This window comes from Spermophilus citellus, assembly GCF_964194105.1.
Source record: "Spermophilus citellus genome assembly, chromosome: 7".
In the NCBI taxonomy this organism is placed as follows: domain Eukaryota; kingdom Metazoa; phylum Chordata; class Mammalia; order Rodentia; family Sciuridae; genus Spermophilus; species Spermophilus citellus.
Window position 1 is genome coordinate 56,047,953 of NC_138188.1, and position 26,176 is coordinate 56,074,128.

Consider the following 26,176-nt stretch of genomic DNA (forward strand, 5'->3'; position numbering starts at 1 on the left):
GAGAATTGAAACTTAATTTTTTTTTAAATCCAGGAGATTTAATTGTAAATTTTTTACAGTTCTTTTTACTTTCAATTAATGTCAGGTTCTTTAATCCACCCCCAATAAAGTATCATCCTGATGCTACCTGTCTTTTTCCTTGAATTATTTCTTATAGCTTTTTTGTTGTTGTTGTTTTGTTTTAAAAAAAATGGACTAGAATTACAGTCAGTCAATAGCATGATTTGGTTTGAATATGGTGGGACGCCACTCTTTCCAGATGTGTTTTTTCACTTGTTTTTGAGCTGGAGTTTTTTTTTTGGTTTGGGTTTTTTTTTTTTTTTTTTTTTTGCTTGAATCTTTGAGAGAGGAATCAAACAACTTAGAAAAGTCTCTATTCTCTCCCAAGTGAAGTTATTTTTGAGAACTATTGCTAGTTTGTGTGCAAGTAATTCATAGAATTAATTTTAGTGTGAAAGGAGTAAAATTTGAAACTGACTTAATACTAATAGCTGTTGTCTTGTTTTGTTTTTCCTCAAAACAGGAAGGGGATGATTATGAAGTCATTCCTAACAGTAACTTCTATGTATCCAGAACGGCCTACAGAGATAATACTTCTGTCTATCACATAAGTGGGAAGAAAAAAACATTTAAAGATGTTGGAAACCTTCTTCGAAGCCATGGAATTGACTTGGACCATAATAGGTTTTTAATCTTACAGGTAAATTTATTAAAGACTTAACAGTGTTTGTTTTCTAGTAAAGCTGGGGGAGTTTTATTATAGGATAAATCCTGTGTATTTGAGGCCTTAAAGTACTGTAGCAGCACATCATGGTTTACACACTACAGTCAAGATGCGAATCATTATTTGCTGCTCTAGAAATTTAAGGAAATTCATTCAAAACTATATTTTCATCGTCACATGTTTAGTTTATATTTGCATGGACTGATATACTTGTTCCACTCTAGCAGCACGTAAATATTGGCGTAGTAAAATATATATTAAACACCAATATTATTGTGCTGCTTTAGTGTGACAAGATCATAGCAACTACAATTGTTTGTATTTCCTTTTAAGAACATTTTCAGTGAAATTTATTATCTTTTAATAGTCTGTCCTTTTATTTTCTAATATAGTGAATAAAAATCTGCATAATCGGTATTTGACAAATTTCTCCATAAGTTTCTAATTTATTTTAATCTCCTTAATAGTTATCTGTAAGTTGGTTTTAAGTTGATTTTTATTGGAAAATTTATATTTTTTAAGTAAAGGAATGTTCTACCAACATTCCTGGCAAGAAAAATTCTCTTTCTTGTTTCTTACCTTTCAAAAAATACATTTATTTTTATATATTTATCTAGTGTAAATCTACAGCTTTGACAGATGTTTTTGAATTCTTATTTGATTTGAGAGCATCTTCTTATTCCTGTGTCCTATCCAGGATTACTAAGAGCATAATAACAAAAGCAAAAAACTGTTTCTTTATGCAGAGATTAATATACTTAAGTGTCTTAAAGTGGGTATTTTGATTGCATACTAAATGGTTTTGGGGAATGACTGAGTGTTCCCAATGACAAACACAAAATGTTAGCACCTGTTTCCATTTTAATATTTAATAATAATACTTAATGTTTTCATTTTAATATTAGGAATACTATGTGTACCTAGGTACTTTTAAAAATACTGCTTTTAGATATACATAGTATACAGGGTATAACATAACATTTTGGAATAGCTTTTTAGTATCTTTTATTCCAAGGTAAAGTACATTTGTAGCACTTTTGTGACTTCCAAACATTTATAAATGAATGTTGAGAAATTAGTTGCAGATATATATACACAAACATATATAGACAACATATATATGTAAAACAATATTTAAATATACGTAAATGTGGAATTTACATATTTTCATGGAATGTGGAATTGGGGTGTTTGGTTTTTAAATCAGAACTATTCTCTGGACTTTTATATTTAGGTATCTTGATCTGATTATTATGGATAAAACATCCCTTTATAATAATAAATTTAATGATACCATTTTGTAGGATTATACTTGTGTTTTAGCTTTTGTTTATTCTTCACTATTGTCACTTTGGGATAATCAAAGTTTTGCATCTCTGCAAACACTGATCAAAATAAAGTGGACTGCGTTTTAGTTTTTCTAAGAATATTTTTTTTCTCTGCAGCTTTTTTCCATATAATTTCATAATAAAGAAAGTTAATGATTTCCCATAGAAGTACATAAGAATAATCTATAAAATGTCTACTTTATATTAAATATATTCTAAAGTACGTGGGATGGATACCTAAGCCATTTGTTAACCTTTTTCTGTGCTTTTATCAAATTGTTTTGACTACTTCCCAAATAATATCAAGGCAAACCTTCTGAGTTAACACAATTTATAGGTAGGGACTTTAGAAAAAAGTTTGAAGGAAAGTGGCAGTAGTTTCTCTTTTTTATTTTTTTCTGTTTTGCTTTTTTTATTTGTTGTTCCTTATCAAAATCTTAAGACTTTTACACTAGGGATTTAAAATATTTGAAGGTAAGTAAGATTATGACTTTTATTATCTTCTCACCCACTGATTAACATTTATCTTGAAAAAACTACCCATGACTGGGAAGGATGAGAGATTGAAGCTAACATATCACCATCCAAGATATAAATGATTACTTTGAATAAACTATACAGACCATTTTAAATAGTGGTAGTATTTTTTAGAATTCCATGAAGGTTTTTTAATAAAAATCTATGGTATTTATATAATGGTTTACTGGATTCTGTAAGGGATGGGGGGAGGTACTAGGAATTAAACTCAGGGAACTTAACTACTGAGCCACATCCCCAGCCCTTTTTACTTTTTTGAGACAGGGTCTCACTAAGGTGGTTAAGACCTGGCTAAGTTGCTGTGGTTGGCATTGAACTTGAATTCCTCCTGCCTCAGCCTCCCAAGCCTCTGGTATTAACAGGCATGCTCCCAGCTAAGTTTAGTGGGTTTTTTCAAGGAAGCATTTTTAGTACTTGGATCCATTTAAAATCTCATTAACTATTTAAGAAATGTCCCAAATGAGGCACTATGCTAATATTCTGTAAGTAATATAAAGATAAATTATTTTTCTTGTCTTTAGAGATATTTATACATGTCCACAAAAAGAATTAGATTATGATTGACTATTGTATTTTCCATAGAGAAACATACATTTTCCCTTTTTGAATATTAGCGTGCTTTGATCGCATTGTAATAACTGTTGGTCCAAACAAATAAGGTTCTATTAGCTCTGTATAATATTTCATGGGTAACTGTGACCTATTAACTGGATTGAATTGATTTTGCTCCATTAGTTAGTGCATTTGCTTCATTCAAGGGTAAAAGAATGAAAACCTGAATGCTTTTGTTATATTCTAGAGTTAAAGTAACAATTACTGTCTCTGGAATGTTTCTGTAAACTCCTTAAACTACAAGTATTGGCAAAAGTTTAATTTTGTCAGTTTGAAACTTCATATGTCTTATTGTCTTTATATTACAAACAAAATATAGGTTAGCCCAGTTTAAAACAAGAATCAAGGTTTTTTTGTTGTTGAATTGGGGGTTTTTTGTTTGTTTTATGTTGTTTTTGTTTTTGTATTTGTTGTTTGGTTTGGGGGGGGGTTGTTTGTTTCTTGGTATTGTTATTGTTTTGTTTTTTGCTTTTCTACTTTGAAGATTGGGTTACCCTAGGTCTGAATTGTTGATTATCTGTCATGTATACATTTTAGATACTAACCTGGGTGATTTGGTTTCTTGGCCTCTGATAGCTTAGAAAGAGCAAATTTTAGAATAAATTGTACTAGAGTAAGATAATGAAAAGTTAATCATTTATAGTGCAGTGAATAATGGAAAAAAATAATATTTTTAAGACAAAAAAAAAAAGCCAAAGGTAGAAAGGTACATAGAGCTCAGTGGTAGACTACTTGTCTAGCATGTATGAGGCCCTGGGTTCTGTCTCTACCCCAAAAAAGTGCAGTAATCCAAAGCCATTTAATTTTGATACAAACACCCATATTTACTTTAATCATTTTGGGACTTAGAAAAATGTTTTATTATACCTCATTATTTCCTATAGTTCATGCTTGTTAAAATTTGGATAACATATTCATAAAAATAAAGGCTCTTCTACCTAATCATTTCCTCTTATTATATTTACTCTTTTTGTGTGTGTGTATAGTGGTTCTGGAATTAAACCCAGGGCTTCAAACTTGGTAGGCAAGCAAGCACTCTACCTGAGCTATTTGCTCTTGCCCAGACTAAATAACTTAAAGTGGGTTTGTTTTATGTTTGGGGTGATTGTGGTATGTTTTTTGTTTTGCGTTGTCCTGGTATGTCATTGTGCCACTACTATTCAATTTGGAATCTTGATATGAAAGTAACTTTTTAATTCAGGTTAATTACTTCTGAAATTCATTGAGCTTATTGCATTAAATGAAAACGTTTATAATTTCACACAGGAGAGGTAAAGTTTTCTTAAAAAAATAATAAGTGGTCCTCCAGACACAGATTTTGCAGTAGATATCACAAATGGGAAAAAGGATTAAAAAGTAAAAGGTAGCAAGGTAGAGAACATCAAGGAACACAGCCACAAGAAAAATTCTAAGTTGTTATGGGAAACCCACAGAAGTCCTAATAAAAAAGACAAGTAAAGGCCTGATTGCTCATATCCTATCAGTTTGGTAGTGCTAAGCTAGTAATAGAGTAACTATTTTTTTAAATGCTATATAATATAATCTAAAACGAAATGTTACATGAGACATGCAGTGGAATTGTTTTGATTCAGAAAGTGAATTTGTCTTTTTCTTTTTAAAGTGGACAAATTTATCAGATGGGAGGAAATCAACTATATATCCTTCATCTTATTTGGGGAGGAAGGTAATAAAAACAAGCAATTTACCTAAAAGTTTTACCTAAAACTAGCCTGTTTCTTAATAGCTGTATTTCTTCAAGAAATAATTTGGCCAGGAAACATGTAAAGCTAGTAGGAATATTTTTATATATAAAATGTTAAAATGGACTCCAGCTTTGGAATATTTGAAAGGTCTAAACTTAAATGATACATTATGGGGGCTGGGATTTTGGTTCAGTGGTAGAATACTTGCCTAGTACATGTGACACACTGGGTTCAATCATTAATGCCACATAAAAATAAATAAAGAACCATCTACAACTAAAAAAAAATTTTTTTAATGGTACATTATGGCCATTTGACACAAATTTCCCTTGGCATAATTTTTCTTTGTCTTAAAAATTGGCTTTCAGAAATTTAATTTGAATTAAGAAGTTAATTAGAAATCAGGTGTCGGTATGGTTTGTCAGTTGGATTTTAAGCACTTAGCCAAAAAGATTTAAAACTATGATCTCTAGATCAGTGGTCTGGGAGTAGTTCTTTACTATCCACCTCCCCTAGGACAACTGGAGATATTTGGTTTGTTAGAGCTAGTAGAAGGCAAACATTATTGACATCTAGTAAGTAGAGAGCAGAGGTGCTATTAAACATTTTTCTAATGTCCAGCAGAAATCACCATGTCAAAGAATATCCAGTGCAGAGTGTCAGTAGTGCCAATTGATAAACCCTACCTAAATAAAAACTTGGAATAACACCTGGTGGTGACCAAAATTCATCCTAAAACTTTGAGCATTCTTTCATGGTTAAGTCTTGCTTAAAACTTTACTGTTTTGTAAACATTTGGGAAGAATCATAATTAAAAGTAGAAAAAAATGGTGCTGGTACACAAAAGTAGCTAGATGTTGCATTTTGTATACTGTTCACACATGATATGCTCTGAAGAATAAATAATAGGCCTTTTGGGCAACAGTTTCACTTTATACTTGGTTATATAATGCTAATGGGTTATCAAAGTCAAAAAGTGATGAGATTTTAAAATGAGTTGTTTCACCTTTTTTTAAATCTTATGCTGAAACTTTTGTTTAAATATGCACTGTCATTAACAAATTTTATAACCGATTTTTAAGTTTGAGTCATACACTGAGAAATGGGAATTGCAAAGATATTAAAATGTGATTTTTACTTTTTCCCCCAATTGCCTCCTTGTACCTTTTCTTCTATTACATAATAGTAGAAAGTACAAGCTGGTAAGAGACTTCTATGAAATAGAGTAACAGCATTTAACCTGAACATGTTCAGACAAAAGTTTTCTCAACCGTCAAACTAAATAGCAGTCAGCCTTGATCGTTACTGATTGTAAACTTTTCTTTTTCTCCTTGTAATTAAACTTCATAAATACGAATGTGTTGCTAATCTAAGATTTTAATTACAGTTCAAAGTTAGATTAATGATTGTAAACAAAGTTGTCCCTTTGAATATACCAATGTCATAAGTATTCTGTAGTCGAGATGATCTGTTGAATTTTTTATTGCAATGAAAAATAGATAATTTTACCAGTTTAAAAAAAAAGTTAAAAAATAGGTAATTCCTATTTAAGTCTTTTGTTTTTAGAAAATAGAACATTTAGTTTTAGGCATCCTATTTTTCAACCTTGTTGAAGAATTCCTAACATCAAGTTTATGGAGAAACTATATATAAAGAGAAACTATAATAACCACCTTGGGGCAGGGTTCCTTGTACAGTTCCTTGTACTATGAAGTGTCTTTTTGAAAATTATTTGTTTTAGAACAGAAGCACCATTTTATTAATAGCTGTTAATGTTGCCTCTATCATCAAATTGCTGATTATATGCTTCATTAAATTTCAGACTTACATATTGTTTCATTTATGTTTAATGGACATTCTAAATCAGGAAATATCTTTTGGCTTTGTATGTATATATAGTACACACTATAATATTTTAAGAATTTAATTGAGTACCCCAAAATCTCACTGAAGACTGATTTAGCTAAAATGTACAATGATTTGAAATATGACTTTTTTTAAAGGGTGAAGTTGAACAAATTGCTATGATGAAACCAAAAGGACAGACTGAACATGACGAGGGTATGCTTGAATATTTAGAAGATATAATTGGTTGTGGACGGCTAAATGAACCTATTAAAGTCTTGTGTCGGAGAGTTGAAATATTAAATGAACACAGAGGAGAGAAGGTAAATCTTCACTGAGTCAAATAGTCTTATTATAATTCATAATTAAAGAAATGTTTATTTTAGATTGGAATTTCTTTTTTTATATATTAGTTACACATGACAGTATGGTGATCTTGACATATCATACATTTAAATCAGATGGGATATAATTTCTCATTTTTATGAGTGTACAGGTTGCAGAATCATATTGGTCATACAGTCACATATATACACACAGTAATAATAATGTCTGTTTCATTCTACTATCCTTCCTATCCCCCCAACCCCTCTCCTTCCCTCCCATCACTTCTCTCTACCTAATCTAAGGTAATGCTATTCTTTTTTTTCTCACATATTTATACATGTGTTTTGTATAACGATGAGGGTCTCCTTCCACCATCCATGCAATTCCTCTTCTCCTTCCCTTTCTTTCCCACCCCTCTTCCCTATATAGAGGTAATCTTCTTCCCCTGCTCTTCCTCCCTACCCCATTTTGAGTCACCCCCCTTATATCAGAGAATACATTCGGTATTTTTGGGGGGGGATTGGCTAACTTAGCAGAATCTGCTCTAATACCATCCATTTCCCTGCAAATGCCATGATATTATTTTTTAGTGCTGAGTAATATTGCATTGTGTATATATGCCACATTTTTTTTTATCCATTCATCCGTTGAAGGGCCTCTAGGTTGGCTCCACAATCTAGCTATTGTGAATTGTGCTGCTATAAACATTGATGTGGCTGTGTCCGTTTTTAGGTCCTTTGGGTATAGTCAGAAGAGGAATAGCTGGGTCAAATGGTAGTTCCATTTCCAGCCTTCCAAGGAATCTCCATACTGCTTTCCAAATTGGCTGTACCAATTTGCAGTCCCACCAGCAGTGTATGAGTGTAACTTTTTCCCCCACATCCTCGCCAGTGCTTGTTGTTTGTCTTCTTCGTGGCTGCCATTCTTACTGGAGTGAGATAGTATCTTAGAGTAGTTTTGATTTGTATTTCTCTGATTGCTAGAGATGATGAACATTTTTTCATATATTTGTTGATTAATTGTATATCCTCTTCTGAGAAGTGTCTGTTCAGGTCCTTGGCCCATTTGTTGATTGGGTTATTTGGGGGTTTTTTGTGTTTAGCTTTTTGAGTTCTTTGTATCCTAGAGATTAGAGCTCCATCTGATGTGTGAAGGGTAAAAATTTGTTCCCAGGATGTAGGCTCCCTATTCACCTCACATATTATTTCTCTTGCTGAGAAAAAACTTTTTAGTTTGAATCCATTCCATTTGTTAATTCTTGGTTTTAATTCTTGTGCTATAGGCGTCTTATTGAGGAATTTGGGGCCTAGCCCCACATTATGGAGATTAGGGCCTACTTTTTCTTCTATTAGACGCAGAGCCTCTGGTTTAATCCCTAGATACTTGATCCATTTTGAGTTAACTTTTGTGCATGGTGAGAGATAGGGATTCAATTTCATTTTGTTGCATATGGATTTCCAGTTTTCCCAGCACCATTTGTTGAAGATGCTATCCTTTCTCCAGTACATGGTTTTGGCACCTTTGTCTAATATAAGGTAGTTGTAATTTTGTGGGTTAGTCTCTGTCCTCTATTCTGTACCATTGGTCTACTAGCCTGTTTTGGTGCCAGTACCATACTGGTTTTGTTTGGAATTTCTTTTTTATACTAACATTTAAGATGAACATGCTACTTGTTGATTGTTTTTATCTAATGTTGGCATATTTTAAATTCAAATTATACATATGAAATGTGTATTGAGTCTTTAAATTTGTAATTTCTGTAGTTAAACAGAGTTAAGATGGTGGAAAAGGAAAAGGATGCCTTAGAAGGAGAGAAAAACATAGCCATTGAATTTCTTACCTTGGAAAATGAAATATTCAGAAAAAAGAATCATGTTTGTCAATATTATATGTAAGTATCTTGATTCATCAATTTTTACATAAGTTCTAACCATTAAGCTCAAACCCCTTTTTTCGTGTAATAGAAAAATTTGAAGACTAAAGTGAAAAAAGTTGTAAAAATTGTTGTAATAAATTAATTAAAATATAAGGTCATAGATAGTGACATTTTAATAACCTGAAGATTCATAAGTATTAATTATTGTTGTGTCTTCTTTTTTCCTCTACAATAATGCCACATAATAAAAGTAACTGTGTTCTGCATTTTGTGCACTGGTGCCTCCTTTGTATTATTATTCTTGTGTTTTGGGGCCTTATTACGAAGTTATAAGGGTTACTTGAACATAAGCACTGTAATACTGTTTAACAGTTGAATCTGATAACCAAGATAGCTAAGTGACTAATTAAGGAGGTGGTAGTGCATACAGTGAGTGTACTGCACAAAAGGGGAAGATTCACAGAACAGCATGTAATTTAAAACTAGCAAATTGTTTATTTCTGTAATTTGCCATTTACCACTTTCAGGTGATAGTTGTCTGCAAGTAACTGAAATCATGGAACGCTAAATAAGGGGTAAAGGCATATTTGTTTAAATTCATGTAATAGCAGATCTAATTTTATTTATTTACAATGAACTTATTTTGTTTCGGAATTCTAGCCTTGACCTTGGGGTTTTTTTCCTCCTCAGTAGCCCGAGATAATTGTAAATTGAAGTTAAGAATACTTCCAAAATAGCTTATTTTAATTAAATTGTTGTGCAGTTATAGAAGTGGCATTTTAGGATCTCCAATTTTTTTCCTTTCTCACTAGTTACGATCTGCGGAAACGAATTGCCGAAATGGAAACTCAGAAAGAAAAAATTCATGAAGATACCAAAGAAATTAATGAGAAGAGCAATATACTATTGAATGAAATGAAAGCTAAGAATAAAGCAGTAAAAGATACAGAGAAGTAATAATCTTTTGAAAAGTTCTAAAAGTATTGAGATTGAGTTAATCTTATTATGTGTCTACATGTAAATTTACTGTTGACACATTATAATGTATTTGTTAATATATAAATAAGATAGTCCCTTTTTCAAAAAAAAAAAAAAACTATATAGTTGGATGCAGGGATATGTTTACACATCTCCACCTCCTTACAGGTTGAGGGCCCAACTCTTAAGTCTTAAAATAGTAAGGGTGCTACCCCCTAGTGGTAGAACACAATAACAAAACCAAAATTGAACATTAGAGCTGACAAGTTATTCTATTAAGTCCACAAATCTAAATCAGGTAGAATTTGAATTACCTTAATGTCATCATGACCCTACTCTGCCAATAATCAATTATCACCAGTGTTCTTACCGATGCAAGTTTCATTTCTGTTTAACTTTTATGGTTTATATAAATAGACATATAATAGTTACTGGAAAACAGTATTTCCTTTCCAGCTTAGAAAAACAAAGAAATCCTAATAAACAAGAATTCTAAGGTCTAATTTCAACGGAGAGGGAAGATCAGCTTGAAGAAGAGAGAATTTTAGGATTCTGTCTAATAAAAATTTGGACATATTTATAGAGGAAGTATCCCAGTAAGGCAACATAACATAGCCTTAAAGTAAATTAATATCCCAAATAATGACTGATTTATTTGCTTTGCTAGGAAACTGAATAAAATTACAAAATTTATTGAGGAGAATAAAGAAAAATTTACACAACTGGATTTGGAAGATGTTCAAGTTAGAGAAAAACTAAAACATGCCACCAGTAAAGCCAAAAAACTGGAGAAACAACTTCAAAAAGATAAAGAAAAGGTAGGTGTTAGAAAAAAACATGAAAATTTTATGTCTGAATATTATATCTGGTTTTTTACTTTTCACAAATTATTACCCTTGTTTCCTAAGATAACAAATTAAAAATACAGATGTTCAGTGTTTTATCTCTGAAATGTTTTGCCCCTGCCAAGGGAAATCTTGCATACAGTGACTTGGAGTTTGCATTATAGTAAATGCTGTTGGGAGAACATCTACCAAATCACCAGTTCTATTTTGGTGCTAATGATAATTTTTTTCTAAAACAGTGGTTTAAAAAGAAATTTTTTATTTTGGTGTTAAGGACCTTTAAAATTTTTACCTCGCCCGTGCCTCCTTCCCACCACCACCAAAATCAAGCTTACAGGATCAGGGAAACATCCTTGATGAGAAAGCTCATACTTTACCAGGGATCAATCAACTATTTTTAGATCAAACAAAAAGAAAATGAAGTTTGGACCAGAATATGTAAAAGCCTAACTACTCTGGCCAGAGACAGATTCTAATCAACTGATATTTAAGATTTTTCAAGCTATGTTCATAGCTTTATCAGATATTAATAGATCTGATACCGAAACTCCAACCCTCTGAAAAAGCTTTCTTTCATTTAGTGACAGAGTAATTACAGTGGAGGCTCTGCTTTACCTCATAATCATTTATCAAATGTATTTTATTAATAAAGTACTTGATGCTCAATATAACTAAAACAGGTTATGAGGGCATCATTTGTGGGAATATTGAATTTCTGTAGTACATGACAAGATAAACAAATACAACAGAGTTAGGAGTAACCCCAAAATTGGATAGAATAAACAAAGTGTATTATAGAAGCACTAGCTTTTTTGGGCATAAAATGTGGACATGTGACTATTACCAGAGGATGTTAATAAGATAAAATATTAGTTCAGCATGGTGACTCTGGAAGGGTAAAGTTACAAAAGATCTTAGGACTGAAGTGAGGGAATAGAGTAGAAATACTTCTGATATATTTTACAATGAAGGATAGTTTAGAAAACTCCGTGTGATCAGGGCATTTTTATGGCTAAAGAATAATTTATAGCCTAAAATCAAAGATAGGAAACAGACTTAAAGCCCTGCCAGAAAAATTTTTCTTTCATAAATGAATAGGGAATTTATACAATTGGTTTTACCATTAGACTAAGAGTACTGAAATTACAATAAATAAATGGTAAAGTACCTGGCAAAGCCATTTAGTTCAAATCTAATTACAAAAAAGTAGAAAAGTCCTAGAGATCCCAGGAAGTATTTTCCTTTGTTTTGGGTTTTATTAGGGGGCGGAGGGGGATGGGAGTTGTTTTTTGCTTGGTTGGTTTTTTTGTTTTGGTTTTTTTGTGCATGTATATGTATGCTTGTGTGTAAACCAACGGCCTCTGCATGCTAAGCCCATGCTCTACCACCAAACCTTGCCCTTCGCCCAAAAATTGCTTTTTGAATCAGTCAATATTAGTAGTATTAGACAGCCTAAAGGAATATGTTCTATAACTTTGTTTTCTAATTTCAGGTTGAAGAACTTAAAAGTGTACCTGCCAAGAGTAAAAATATCATAACTGAGACAACAACTAGAAGTAATTCCTTTGAGAAGGAAAAAGAGAAAGAAGAAAAAAAATTAAAGGAAGTTATGGATAGCCTTAAACAGGAAACACAAGGACTTCAGAAAGAAAAAGAAGTGAGATTTGTCTCAGTGTTTATTTTGGTGGTGGGTGAGGGGGCAATAAACTTGAAGATTGTTTCTGTAGTAATACTACAAGCTAAATTATAAAATCTCATATTCCTAAAACTACTCAGTTGGTACTCTTTCCCCTTTTATTTTCTGCTTTCACATTTTAAAATTAAAGAATTGAGATTTGTAATGATTTTAAAAAAATATGTACTGTCCAATACTTTAGCATATAGCCACTCTTAAGCCTATTGAATCATAACGTTTTTTCTTATCTCCTTGATTATAGAGTGTTGGCCACCTATAAAATTTGTGTCCTTACAAAACACAGAATAACTTTTTTTTATAATAGCACTAGGGTTTGAACCCAGGTGTGCCCTACCACTGAGCTATACCCCTACCCTTTTTTTATTTTATATTGAGACAGGGTTTTGCTAAAGGATGCCCTTGAACTTGGGATCCTTCTACCTGATCCTCCTGCATCAGCCTCTCGAGTATCTGGGATTATGGGCATGTACCACCACTTTTATAGCTCTTGAATAATAGTTAAATACTGTAGCACTTTTATTCTTGGTTAAAATCCTAGCTCAGTCACTTAACTATCTCTACTTTGTACTACACTTTGTTAGTTCTCTAGATCATCTTCCTCAAAATAAGAAAGAAAACGTTTACTTAGGATAAATTAAAAATGAGTAAATTTATATAAAGTGCTTAGAAAGTAAGGAATTATTAAATGTTACCTCTTAAGTTATTTTATAATTTCATTAATAAAATAAGAGCAAGTGGTATCACATTGATGTGTGTTATCTACTCAACAGAAAGGTGAAATTAGCTTTGATTTTATTCAAGACAGTCTTTTGAAAATGCTAAGCATGTAAAATGCACACTTTACTAAATAATGATAATTGAATTTTATAAGTAGAATACTTGTGTCATTAAGTGGCAAATGTAGTTAAGTTTTATAATGGAATATTTAATGAATGGTAGGTTTGTATGTTTGCTTATTTAATGTATGTTGAGTACTTCTGTGTACCTTGCACCCAATGTCAGAGCCAGGATTTGAATATCTTTATTCTTCAGCATAATATAAAATATAAATTCACTTGAGAATTTTCCAAGTAGTTCTTACACTTGGTAATCTGGAACGATTGTGAAATCTAAACTTAAGACCAATGTTTTTCTCTTTGAATTATTCTTTTTTGTTTTAATCTTAAAATGAGTATACTAAGATCTACCTCATGAAGCTCTTATGTGATCACTTGGGAAGACTTTATGTACAGTGAACACTGGCGACTAGGAATGAATTATTCGTCTGTTCCATTCATAAGAATTGTTTATTTCTATATACTATACTTGTTAAATCACCTTTCTTAAATTCAAAATTTATGGTTTTCATTTCAGTTTAGGTTTGAAAATAAATACATTTCAGGATTAATGGAATCATATTTTAACAGAGTCGAGAGAACGAACTTATGGGTTTCAACAAATCAGTAAATGAAGCACGTTCAAAGATGGATGTAGCCCAGTCAGAACTTGATATCTATCTCAGTTGTCATAATACTGCAGTGTCTCAATTAAGTAAAGCGAAAGAAGCTCTAATTGCAGCTTCTGAGACTCTCAAAGAAAGGAAAGCTGCAATTGGAGATATACAGGCAAAACTTCCTCAAACCGAACAAGAATTAAAGGAGGTAATAAATCTTTGCTTTTGTATTTTCCTAAAAATTATGTGTCAACTAGTTTTGTAGATTTGTATAGTTGTTTTTAATCTCAGCAGCTAAGTGATTATAGATATCTTTTCATTTAGTCTAATCTCAAAAGAATGGGGTCAGCATTTCATTATCCCATATTCGAAAGAAGAAACAGGCTGGGGTGGGGGAGGAGGGCTGGAAAAAGGAAGATACTGGGGAATGAGATTAAGGAAATTATGTGCATGTACAAATATGGCATAAAGAATCCTATTATGTGTAATGCACCAATAAAAATTTTTTTTAAAGAAAGAAAACTAGGGCTGGGGTGTAGATCAGTCAAAGAGACCTTGGCTAATATGTGCAAGGGCCCTTGGATTGATCCCCAACAAAGAAACTTGTCCTCAGAAGCATCAAATAGCAAGTAATCAGCACCAAAATTCCATGCAAATAGTTTAAACAAAAGAACATTTGTGTTTCTCTAAATCTCAAGCGTAGACAACTTATGTTAAGGGTAAATGAAAAACAATGAATGTATAAACTTTTTGGTACCAGGGAGCTTAACCACTGAGCCATGTCCCCAGACCTTTTTATGTTTTATTTTGAGACAAAATCTAAGTTGCTGAGGCTGGCTTTTGAACTTGCTATCCTCCTGTCTGAGCCTCCTAAGCTGCTGGGATTACAGGCATGTGCCACCACTCCTGGTTGCAGACTATCTTAATGTATTTTTTTCTGTTTTTGAATCTATGGATGTAGTTTGTTCTCTTTCTGGAACTCCAGAATATTATGTATTAATGAAGATACCTCGCTTAGCTCATCAGTATGCCACAGGCCCCAATCCTTGAGTGAATAAGATGACTGCCAAATTTCATAAACTTTATAATCTCCAAAGCCTCAGTAGGCAAGATGACAATAGAAAATGCTATTTGGGTGAGGTGTTATGTGTCTGTATTTCCAACTACATGGGAGATTTAGTCATGAAAAGAGTTGAAGCCACCCTGGGCAACATAGCAAAACTGTATCTTAAAAAAGAAGAAGAAGAAGAAAATGGCTAAGTCTTTTTCATTTTAGTATATTTGTAGTAATCTGATCATGAGGGGCTTTTGTGACCATGTAGAATTTTAATATAAATTAAATTACATCCAACGTTTATTCTGTTTTCCCTGGTGATTCACTTTATTTTTTTGAAAAATTATATCTATAACTTGAGCATTTACCAGTTAGTAGAAATAATTTAAAGCTAAGAAGTTGGGGAGAATACCAGGTAGAAAAGATAACTAAATTGGAGATTGAGAAATTGAGAATTTCATTTGTCTATAGTTCCTCTTACTGGCAGCTTATCTTTTTCCCCTTTATACCTTTTTTGTTTTCTTTGGTTTTGTTCTTTTATTTAACCAGAAAACAAAGCACATCATAATTGTAGTAGCCCAGTCACACATACCTCGGGTCCTGTTCTGAGATCTGCTTTTGATTAGCGAAAAACTTAAGTAGGACATACTTAAACATGACATTACGGTGGGTGCCAAACTGGGATTTTCAGATTTTCATAGCTGTAGCTCTGCTTCATTGGGGTGGACTGTTCCTGGAACCATATTGTACCTATTTTCCCTTTTATTAACCCAAATAATTTATACCTTTTTAGAGAGCCCCATCCACATTTTTCATAGCCAGACCATTGAATGCTATATGAAAGCTTAGTTTGGGCTCATGTGTGTATTTTGGTCTTTTCCTTAATTGTTATTGAAGCATTACAATTAAATCTATGTATAATTGGACATATTTAGGATCGAATGTTTCAGAGTTTGATTTTTTTTAACTTTTCACTTATAGAAAGAAAAAGAACTTCAAAAACTTACACAAGAAGAAATAAACTTCAAAAGTTTGGTTCATGATCTTTTTCAAAAAGTTGAAGAAGCAAAGAGTTCCTTAGCAATGAATCGAAGTAGGGGGAAAGTCCTTGATGCAATAATTCAAGAAAAAAAATCTGGAAGGATTCCAGGAATATATGGACGATTGGTAAAGTACATTTGTTTGGGAAAGGTTATATTTTCTAGACAAAACATTGAAAATTATATTCTTATTTTGACTTAACTATATAGAGGGTCATTGTATATAAAATAACATTTTTGTTGGAGTGACAACTCATTTTTTAAATATTTTTGCTATTATAGTTTTTTATTTAATAGTTTTAATTATAATTTTATATATACCAAGAAAAAAACTAATAGTGATAAGCAAACGTAACAGAACTACTTTATCCTATTTTTTAAAATAAGAATTTGATATATTCTGGGTTTAATAACACACTTAAGGTTTTGGTTATGGTAATTGTGTGCTAATTTTTTTATCCCTCCTCTTAATTATTAGGGGGACTTAGGAGCCATTGATGAAAAGTATGATGTTGCTATTTCATCCTGTTGTCAAGCATTAGATTACATTGTTGTTGATTCTATTGATACAGCCCAAAAATGTGTAAACTTCCTTAAAAGACAAAATATTGGAGTTGCAACTTTTATAGGTTTAGATAAGGTAGGTATTCATATTAAGCTACTTATAATTTAATTTTTTGTGTGCCAACTTTTTTTTTTTTTTTTTTCTCTTTCTAGCTTTTCTTTTACCACTAAACACTTATAAACACCCATAAGTTTTGAAGATGGTTTTACATGGTTTGGGGAAATAATCTTGGAATGCTTCTACTAAAGCAATACACATTTCAGTGTTGGAGGGACTGGCAGTTTGTTTTTCTGACTTTCATCACTAACTACTTTTCCTCAACAAAACTATATAATATTAACTCACACAGTAAAATTCACTACATTTAAATATGCAGTTGAGTGGGTTTTAGTATATTTGCAGGGTTGTTTATCCATGAACATCTAATTCCGGAAAATTTTCTCTGCCCCCTAGGCATTAGCAGTCATACCCAATATCCCAATATCCATCCATCCCTCTCTCTCTCTCTCTCTCACACACACACACACACACACAACAACAACAACCAGTGTTTTTGTCTCTGTAGATTTATCTATTCTGGACATTTTATATAAATGGAATGATATGTGGTCTTTTGTGCATAGCTACATTAGACACTTACCTATTTTGTAGTATGTACCCATCCTTCATTCCTTTTTGTTGCTGAGTGATAATCCATTGTGTGGATAAATTTGTTTCTCCATTTGACGGTAGATGGACACTAGGATTGTTTCCAGTTTTTGGTTCTGGGTTTACCTGGTTATGAAAAAAAATCTTGCATTGGCAATAATGCTGCTGTGAAGATTCATATACAAGATTTTGTGTGAATGTGTTTTCAGTTCTCTTATAGTAATTCCACTCATAGGTATTTACCTATCATTGTAATTCTATGTTTAACTTTTTAAGGAACTGTCCATCTGTTTTCCACAGCGGGTGTACTATTTCCTACCAGCCTATGAGTTCAAATTTTTTCACATTCTTTACCAACATTTGTTATTGTCTTTATGATTACAGTTTATCTTAATAGATGTGAAGTGGTGTGTCATTGTGCCTCACCACCACCCCCCCCCCGCCCTTTTCTTTTTAACATTCAGATGACAGTATGGGCAAAAAAAATGAACAAAATTCAGACTCCTGAAAATACTCCTCGATTGTTTGATTTAGTTAAAGTAAAAGATGAGGAAATCCGCCAAGCTTTTTACTTCGCTTTACGAGATACCTTGGTAGCTGACAACTTGGATCAAGCTACAAGGTTAGCATATCAAAAAGATAAAAGATGGAGAGTGGTAACTTTAAAGGGGCAAATCATAGAACAGTCAGGTAAGAGTGTTTTTTTTTTTTTTTTTTTCCCCTGCCATTGAATTTTATTGTTGATGGGTAAGACATCTAAGAATGGCTTCTCTCCCATGTTCTCCAGGTACAATGACTGGTGGTGGAAGCAAAGTAAGGAAAGGAAGAATGGGTTCATCATTGGTCATGGAAATCTCTGAAGAGGAGGTCAGGATATGTAAAATTGTAGTCAGGCTTTGTTTTGTGGTTTGTTTTTTTAAACAGGTTTACTGAGATAAAACCTATACACTATAAAATTGGGCAGTTTTTAAAAACTGTATTCAAATTTTAGGTTAACAGATTGAATTTTCTGTTGACAATTATATATGGTGTTGGGAGTTTTTAATGTAAAATTCTAAGAACAAAACATGTTAATTAGAAAGTTTATGTACCTCAGTGGTAGATCATCCCCAGCACCAAAAAAAAAAAAAGAAAAAAGCTTTAAGTAAAAATACAAGCTAAATATATATACATCTTTTCAATTATTATATTTAAATCATACAGGTATTTCGTAGTTCACTTAAATGTTTACTTACTAGTTGATATTTAATGTTCAATCACAGAATTATTGCTGCATTGTGTAATATCCAGTATTTTCTGTTTCTGAATAATTCTTTAAGATGTATGATTACTGTTCACACATTTTCTTTCAGGACAACTGTAAGTATAGCTCAGTGTAGAGCACTTGCCTGTAATGCTCATGCCCTGGCTTTAATCCCTAGCACTAAAAAAAGGGGGAATGAATTTTTTTCCTATACTTATTATTCCACAAAAGGTAGATGAGAATATAAAAATATTCAGTTCCATTATCATCCTCAGGACAGTATATAAACTTCTTTCTTGAAAACATATTTTTCCCCTAACTTTACCCAATGTTACTGGCCTCTTCATGTCTGTAATAAAATTCAAAAGGTTGATGATTGGTTCTTTTTGGTTTCTTTAAAAAAAAAAACACACATGTTCTTGGCTGGGAAGGGGATAGATAGTTCAATGGTAAATTCATATGCTGGTTACCTTTTTCCAAAATGTTGGGTTTCTCTCCCAGGCCCCCACCCTCCATATTCTGAACTAGTGGCAAGTTTACAACACGATTTATTGGCCATCTCCGAAGCTTACAGTGTTGGCATTGTTTGATGTTCTAGTCATTAAAATCAGAAATTCTGGTTTTCTTTGTTCATAAGTTGACTTTGCTATCAATTTGAAATGACCTGTAGAGAAAGCTGAACTTTATTCATACTTTTATTTTTAGGTAAATAAAATGGAGTTGCAATTGCAAAGGGATTCTAGAAAAGTTGTGGAAATCCAAGAACAGAAAGTACAACTTGAAGAAGCAGTAGTTAGATTAAGGCATGATGAACGAGAAATGAGGAATACCTTAGAAAAGTTTACTGCAAGCATCCAGGTATTGTATATGAGGGAGAGCAAAACTGTTGGAGTTCTGCAGCACTTTGGCAGAACCATTTTTAAATATAAGGGATAATTTTGTTTCCCTGAATGCTAGTGGGTATTTCCCTGAGTATTAGCACCCACCAAAGCCATTCCTGTTTTCCATTTGTATGCAATAGAAAAAAGAATTCCCTTAGCCAACATATTACCATTTATTTCATTCTCTTGAAAGTGGAATGTTTTGTCAATTTTTAAAAAGCAGTGCATTTTAAAAATGCACTGCCTAAAAAAAAAAAGAGCCAAAGGATCTTCAAAATGTTTAGTGTGCATGTAATGTTTGCATGTGGTATTTTAATTTCATACTAACTTTACTTCCCTTAATAAATTTTTCTTTTCAAGCCAGTATAAATTTCCTTTGTTTTCAGTTGCTCAAGAGCATCTAATTTATCATATTTTGATAAGTTTTTCTGCACACTCATGTAATTATTTTAAATTCCTAAAATTAAAAGTATATTACACAATATATGTACAGTGTTTACGGCATTTGTTGTATAATCCCAAATTGCCCTCAAAATGGGTTCTTATTCATGCACTACAGATGGCATATACAAATAAACATTTTTCCAAGTCTTTGAAAACTAGTCTTAAGTATATTTTAAGTTTGCTACCTTCTGTATAAAAAGTGGCATTTTAACTTCTCTTTATAATGTGCTTACACATTTTCTTTTGTTGGCAGTTTTTACTTTCTGTATTCATGTTTTCTGCCCTGAGTGTTGAAAACAGTGTTATTGTTACTGAGCTAAAATGTTGACCTTAAATATTAAACATTTTTATAGCGTTTATCGGAGCAAGAAGAGTATTTGAGTGTCCAAGTTAAGGAACTTCAAGCTAATGTACTTGCTACAGCCCCTGACAAAAAAAAGCAGAAATTGCTAGAAGACAATGTCAATGCTTTCAAAACAGGTTTGTTTAAAGAGGCCGATTGTTTGAAATTTTTTTAAGTTTTCATTGTAGGACAATAAATTGCAGTTAAATAATTATGTATAAGGCACTATACTGCCTGTTTTATGGTTTTTACTATTTAATTCTCACAAGACTTGACAGCACTGAGTGTTTTATATATAATATGCCTAAGGTCTTACAGCATATGGTGGTATACGTGATATGATCTGATTCCAGAGCCCATGTTTTAAATTTTATATTCATTTACTTTGGTCCTAATCTTCACAAGAAAGCTTCAAGATAATAAATTTATAGATTTGGAGGAATCAAATCACTCAAAGAAAAGCAAACAGGAAATAAATTATATGCACACAAAGCAAAACAATATTTATTTGAGAGAGAAAGACAGGGTCTCGCTTGCCAAGTTACTTTGGGTCTCCCTGAATTGCTGAGGCTGGCCTTGAACTTGCAGTCCTTTGCCTTGGCCTCCCAAGCTGCTGACAACAACCTTTCTTCTTGTGCTATATGCATATGTAAATATCCTGCCAAAATAGAATCTGTAAGCAAGAAAGTAAATTCATAGGCAGAATTGGCTCTGTAGCCTTTATTAGAGTCCCCTGTTTGTGTGCTTCTGTTTCCATGTTGGCTCTAAACAAAGGAAATGGTAGTTTATGCCACAGACCTCTTCTAGGCTTATAGCATCTTGGGTACTAGCTCCAGAAAAACACAGTGGGCCTTCATTATTGCCTTAATAGGCATCACTGTTACATTTTGGTTCATGAGCCAAGGGACACAAATATTGACTGTCCCAAGAAACTGATAAGGAAGCCAAACATAATGATATCCACCTCCAGTGCTTCATTGGAGGGTTACTTGAACTCAGGAGTTTGAGACCAACCTAGGCACCTTTGCAAAACCCCATCTCAAACGAAAAACTTGGGAATTAGAGCAATTATCTATATGCTCCAAGTAATAAGGGAGTTTTGTCTAGAAAGATTCTAAGCAGACACGTCTAGTGTGCACATCAGATATTCACCTATACCCATACTTTTTGTGTTTATTAGTTTCTTGTTTTGTTTTGTTTTGCTTTGTTTTTTAATTTGTTGGGTTATTTGTTTTTGTGGCAATAGGTATTAAAGCCAGAGCCCCACAACACTATGCAAGTGCTCTACTACTGAACTGCAAATCCCCAGCCCTATATGCATTTTTAATATTCAAGCATTTGCTTATTTGGTATCTGCTACTGGCAACCTTTCATTTAGGTGCTACAGACTTAGTGGTATATAAAATATCCCTCTTTCTAACGAGCTCACAGTTAAGATGGTACAGAGTTTGAGCAGAAGACCCAAAGGAAGTGTAAGTATAATCTTGTAGATAATTTGGGAGAAAAGCCTTCTAAGAATGTAGAGGAGTAAAATGCAAAAGCCCTGAGGAGTATAGTAGAGTGTTCAAGGATGGAGAACTCTATATATCTACAAGGGCTTTATAGGTTATGATAAAGATTCTAACTGAAATAGAAAGCCATTAAGACAAGTGGCATTATCTGACGGTTTGGTGTTTTTGGTGGGTTTTTTCCCTATTGAATTTATTTTCTCTTTAATTCATTTTTGCTGACACTGACTTGACAGACTCCTCGCCCCATACATAATAACTATTTCTGTGGCTGTTTTTATCATGTCATTGATAACAGGCCTTTCTTAGGAAAGCTGTAGGAATCTGTTATATTATAAATTGAAAAAGATTATTTAACTTTATTAGGTACTCTATATATCTCCTCTCATAGAAATGCTGGGTATTATCAGTAGACTCTAATCTGATATGGAAGACCCATTTCTACAAGCTTAACATTAAGATTCAATAGCTAATTTGGTAGAAACTTAAGTTGGAAAAAAAATGTCTCTGGGTGAGGCGACAAGGTGAAAGCAGAGAAATTGGTGTGTTATTGCAGCACTTCAGGCAGTAGGTGGTAACTCATAACTAACTTCTAAGTCTTGATCATGTCAATGTTTTGAAATAATAAATGGCTAGATAAACCTTTAATTTTACAAGCATCTTATTTTTTAGATAAGTTGTTAAATGCAGAATAGCATCTTCAAAATTACAGGCTAGAGTTTTCTACTTCTAATGGACATACTACTATTGATATTTAAAAACAAATACATGGTGGGTACTTGGAAACAAGATTCCTTCTAAAAAATCTCATGGAGGCTGATTAGGGGTGGAAACTTTCTAGGCTGCATACTTGATCCATCCCTCAGTCAATGTCATGGTGGTAATGGCCCCCAAAGCAGCTTATGCTCTACCCACAAGTGAGCTGAGCACAGAGGCATCCTAATAGTAGTGTAATCACAAAGGTCATCACAAATGCAGTTACTCAGATCTGTAAAAAGAAAAGCAAATACCAGTGTAAGCAATATATAAGATGTTTATGATATCCTTAGGAAGAAAAAAAAAGGAGTTTTTTTTTAAGAGCCAAATAGTGATCTCAGAAAATAAAAACTATGGATGTTGGAATTAACTTAGGAGATGGGCTAAAAGAGTTTTAAGCATATCTGGTAATATAATATATAACGGTAAAGAAATGAGAGCTGTGGATCCTAGCTAGTGGTAGAATCATTGTCTAGTTTGCTCACGGGCCTAGATTTGACTCCCGGCACCACTGAAAAAAAGAAATGAAAAAGTTAAGAAGTTTTGAAATTCTACCACCTACCGAACAGGATAAACAAAAGAAATAAATAGTTAAGACTCTCCTTTTCTCTCAGCAAATCTTTTTTCTTTTTTCTATACCTATAGGAGCTTTATGAGGATCTCTGTTTCTGATTGCCTTCCTAAACATGAATATTCTTGGTAGCTTCAATTTCCCACCTTTTTGCCACTTTTAACTTTCCTGTATTGGATAGTGATTAAGATTCAAGTGTGGAGAACAGAATATCTGGCAGTGTTTATTGACTGACCACCAGAATCTCTTAACTCCCTTACAAAAAAATCCTGACTTCTCTGTGACTGCTTGCCAACAGAAACATGTCCAGTTCACAATTTATGCCTTCCAAGTTACACAACTAGCTTTGATTGGATGGACCTAAATAGTGTCTAAACCCTAGGTACACAAGAATCTGGGAAATATTCACCCTTCTTAACCATAAGAGCAAGTACCACTTCATCTTATATCCTTCCATTTTATTATAATATATGAAGAACAAGTTAGGTTAGCAAAGGAAAATAACCACAATATTTTCACCAGACAAGTTTACACATTAGTCTGAAAGCTAAAAAAATGTGAAACCAGTAGTCAATGAACTACCCTAAGAAAAAGTTGAGGAGATCTTTGAAAACAGCAACCTGAGTGTAAAGCCATTAAGAAATTAATGGGGGCTAGGGTTGTGGCTCAGTGGTAGAGCGCTCACCTAGCACATGCAAGGCCCTGGGTTCAATCCTTGGCACCACATGAAAACAAATAAAAAAAGGTATTGTGTCCAATTACAACTAAAAAAAAATTTTTTTTTTAAAGAAAGAAATGGGATGGGCACAGTGGCACATACCTGTAATCCCACCAGCTCAGAAGGCTGAGGCAGAAGGTTCACAAATTCAAACCCAGCCTCAGCAAATGTGAGGCACTAAGCAACTCAGTGAGACCCTATATCTAAATAAAATACAAAATAGGGCTATGGATGTGGCTTAGTGGCCGAGTGCCCCTGAGTTCAATCCCTCTTACCCCACCCCCCAAAAAAGAAATCAATGTTTGTGTTCCCAGCTTAAGCAGAGAATTTAAGCTTGTGCGTTTGTTATGACATGGTGTTCTGGCTTTTTAAATACTTTTTCCTAAATGTCTTAAAATTTGTTATCACGCATCAGGGTTAGGTCATTAAAGAAACTTAACAAATGTGCTCTTTAGCACAGAAATATGAATTAAACTCTTTTATTTTTTAATTTTAGAATATGATGATGTGGCTGAGAAAGCTGGCAAAGTTGAAGCTGAGGTTAAACGGTTACACAGTCTCATTGTAGAAATTAATAACCATAAACTCCAGGCCCAACAAGATAAACTTGACAAAATAAATAAGCAATTAGATGAATGTGCTTCTACTATTACTAAAGCCCAAGTTGCAATCAAGACTGCTGACAGGTAGAGTATGCATACTTCCCTATCTCTTTTTCTCTACCTCCACATTGGAAAGGGGATTATATTTAAATATAACATTCCACTAAGTATTTCTTGTGTTGTTACTTACTAAATCTGACTTGTTCTTACCTAGCAGGACTTCAGTAAGTGAAAATTTACAATGAACATTGATCATATAGCCAATTCAAAAATAATAATAATAGTAAACAGGTATGCTTTGAGGGGCTGGAATTGTGTAACTCCAATAGTTGTGAAGGGCATTAGACATGAAAGTTTTGTTTATCTACTTCAGGCAATTAGATGTAACTTAAATAGATTTAGCCTTAAGAAAATAGGAGGTAAGAATTGGGGTCTTTTTGCAACATTGTCTTGGTAACAATATGTGTGTGTTGCTGGGAATGGAACCCAGGGCCTCACACCTGCTATGCATGTATTCTCTTGCTGAGAAACTCCAACCCCAGTCCCTAAATTTTTAATTGGAGGATTCCATCATCCTAACTAACAAAAAATGGATCTTTATCCATTCATGGATTTTAGTTTGAAGTATTGAATTACTTAAAATACTATATACATAAAATGTTGAGATTATAACAGCTATTTCATTTTATCCGAATAATCTGGTTAATCCACTGTCTTTTCTTCAAAGATAACAGGAAAACCACTTGTTTATTGTTAGGAGCAAATGAATGCTTAACACAGGTACGGTGCTGTATACCTGTAATCCCGGTGACATGGGAGACAGAGACAGGAGGATCGCAGATTCAAGGCCAGACTCGGCAACTCTGTTAGACCATGTCTCAAGATAATAAATAAAAAGGCCTAGTAGTGTAGCTCAGTGGTAAAGCATCCTTGTGTTCAATCCCCTGTACCCAAAAAAAAAGAATGCTTAAGAGATTGAAGAATCTCTAAATCTGATAAGAAATTGACAAAAATGCTTGATGATCTGATAGATAACTTGACATGATAGTCAAAGATTGGATGACAATATAAATTTATATAAAGAAGTTTTATTAATATATTGAGTGTGGTAAAATAATTGATTCCATAGGTACTTATAAATGCATAAGAACTAAGAATGATTGAGTAAACCATAAACTTAAAAATCTGATTGGAGAAAAAAATGTCACTGAAAGTTCTTTGGTAGGGCTAAGGATGTGGCTCAGTGGTATATTTACAGAAGCAACAGATTAATCACATTTTTTTGTCATTTTGGTTCTTTAGAAATCTTAAAAAGGCACAAGACTCGATTGTTCTCACAGAGAAAGAAATAAAAGACACTGAGAAAGAAGTTAGTGACTTAACAGCAGAGCTAAAAAGTCTTGAGGACAAAGCAACAGAGGTCATAAACAATACAAATGCTGCAGAGGTAAGAATTAGATATACAACCTCAGTGCCTTATAGTAAGTTAGTAGGTTAAAAGTTTTTATAACTAAGCTTATGAAAACTACAGCTTTTCTGTGAATTATTGGAAGAGATTGCTAACTCCCATCTTTGTAATGTGAAAATATATATCTGTTCTATTTGGGAAGATCATAACCTTATAGCAGTTCTTCTTGATTTTTAGAAGTCCTTACCAGAGATCCAGAAAGAACATCGTGATCTACTTCAAGAATTAAAAGTTATTCAAGAAAATGAACATGCTCTTCAAAAAGATGCACTTAGTATTAAGTTGAAACTTGAACAAATAGATGGTCACATTGCTGAACATAATTCTAAAATAAAATATTGGCAAAAAGAGGTGAGATTGCAGGGGCTAGGGTTGTAGCTCAGTGGTAGAGTGATTGCCTAGCACGTGTGAGGCACTGGGTTAAATTCTCAG

At 33.0% G+C, this 26,176-nt stretch overlaps 1 protein-coding gene across 1 annotated transcript in view; it reads left to right on the top strand.

Annotated features, from left to right (window-relative positions):
• Positions 1–26,176, top strand: part of SMC4 (structural maintenance of chromosomes 4) — a 33,142-nt gene that overhangs the window by 4,106 nt on the left and 2,860 nt on the right. The window contains exons 5-20 of the mRNA XM_081302598.1: positions 524–700; positions 6,908–7,072; positions 8,840–8,967; positions 9,765–9,905; positions 10,598–10,748; positions 12,268–12,432; positions 13,878–14,111; positions 15,939–16,124; positions 16,476–16,637; positions 17,675–17,900; positions 17,998–18,077; positions 19,159–19,311; positions 20,132–20,258; positions 24,171–24,360; positions 25,579–25,723; positions 25,922–26,095. Of these exons, the coding sequence (XP_081158724.1) occupies positions 524–700; positions 6,908–7,072; positions 8,840–8,967; positions 9,765–9,905; positions 10,598–10,748; positions 12,268–12,432; positions 13,878–14,111; positions 15,939–16,124; positions 16,476–16,637; positions 17,675–17,900; positions 17,998–18,077; positions 19,159–19,311; positions 20,132–20,258; positions 24,171–24,360; positions 25,579–25,723; positions 25,922–26,095 (2,604 nt within the window). The remainder of the gene's footprint in view (positions 1–523; positions 701–6,907; positions 7,073–8,839; positions 8,968–9,764; positions 9,906–10,597; positions 10,749–12,267; positions 12,433–13,877; positions 14,112–15,938; positions 16,125–16,475; positions 16,638–17,674; positions 17,901–17,997; positions 18,078–19,158; positions 19,312–20,131; positions 20,259–24,170; positions 24,361–25,578; positions 25,724–25,921; positions 26,096–26,176) is intronic.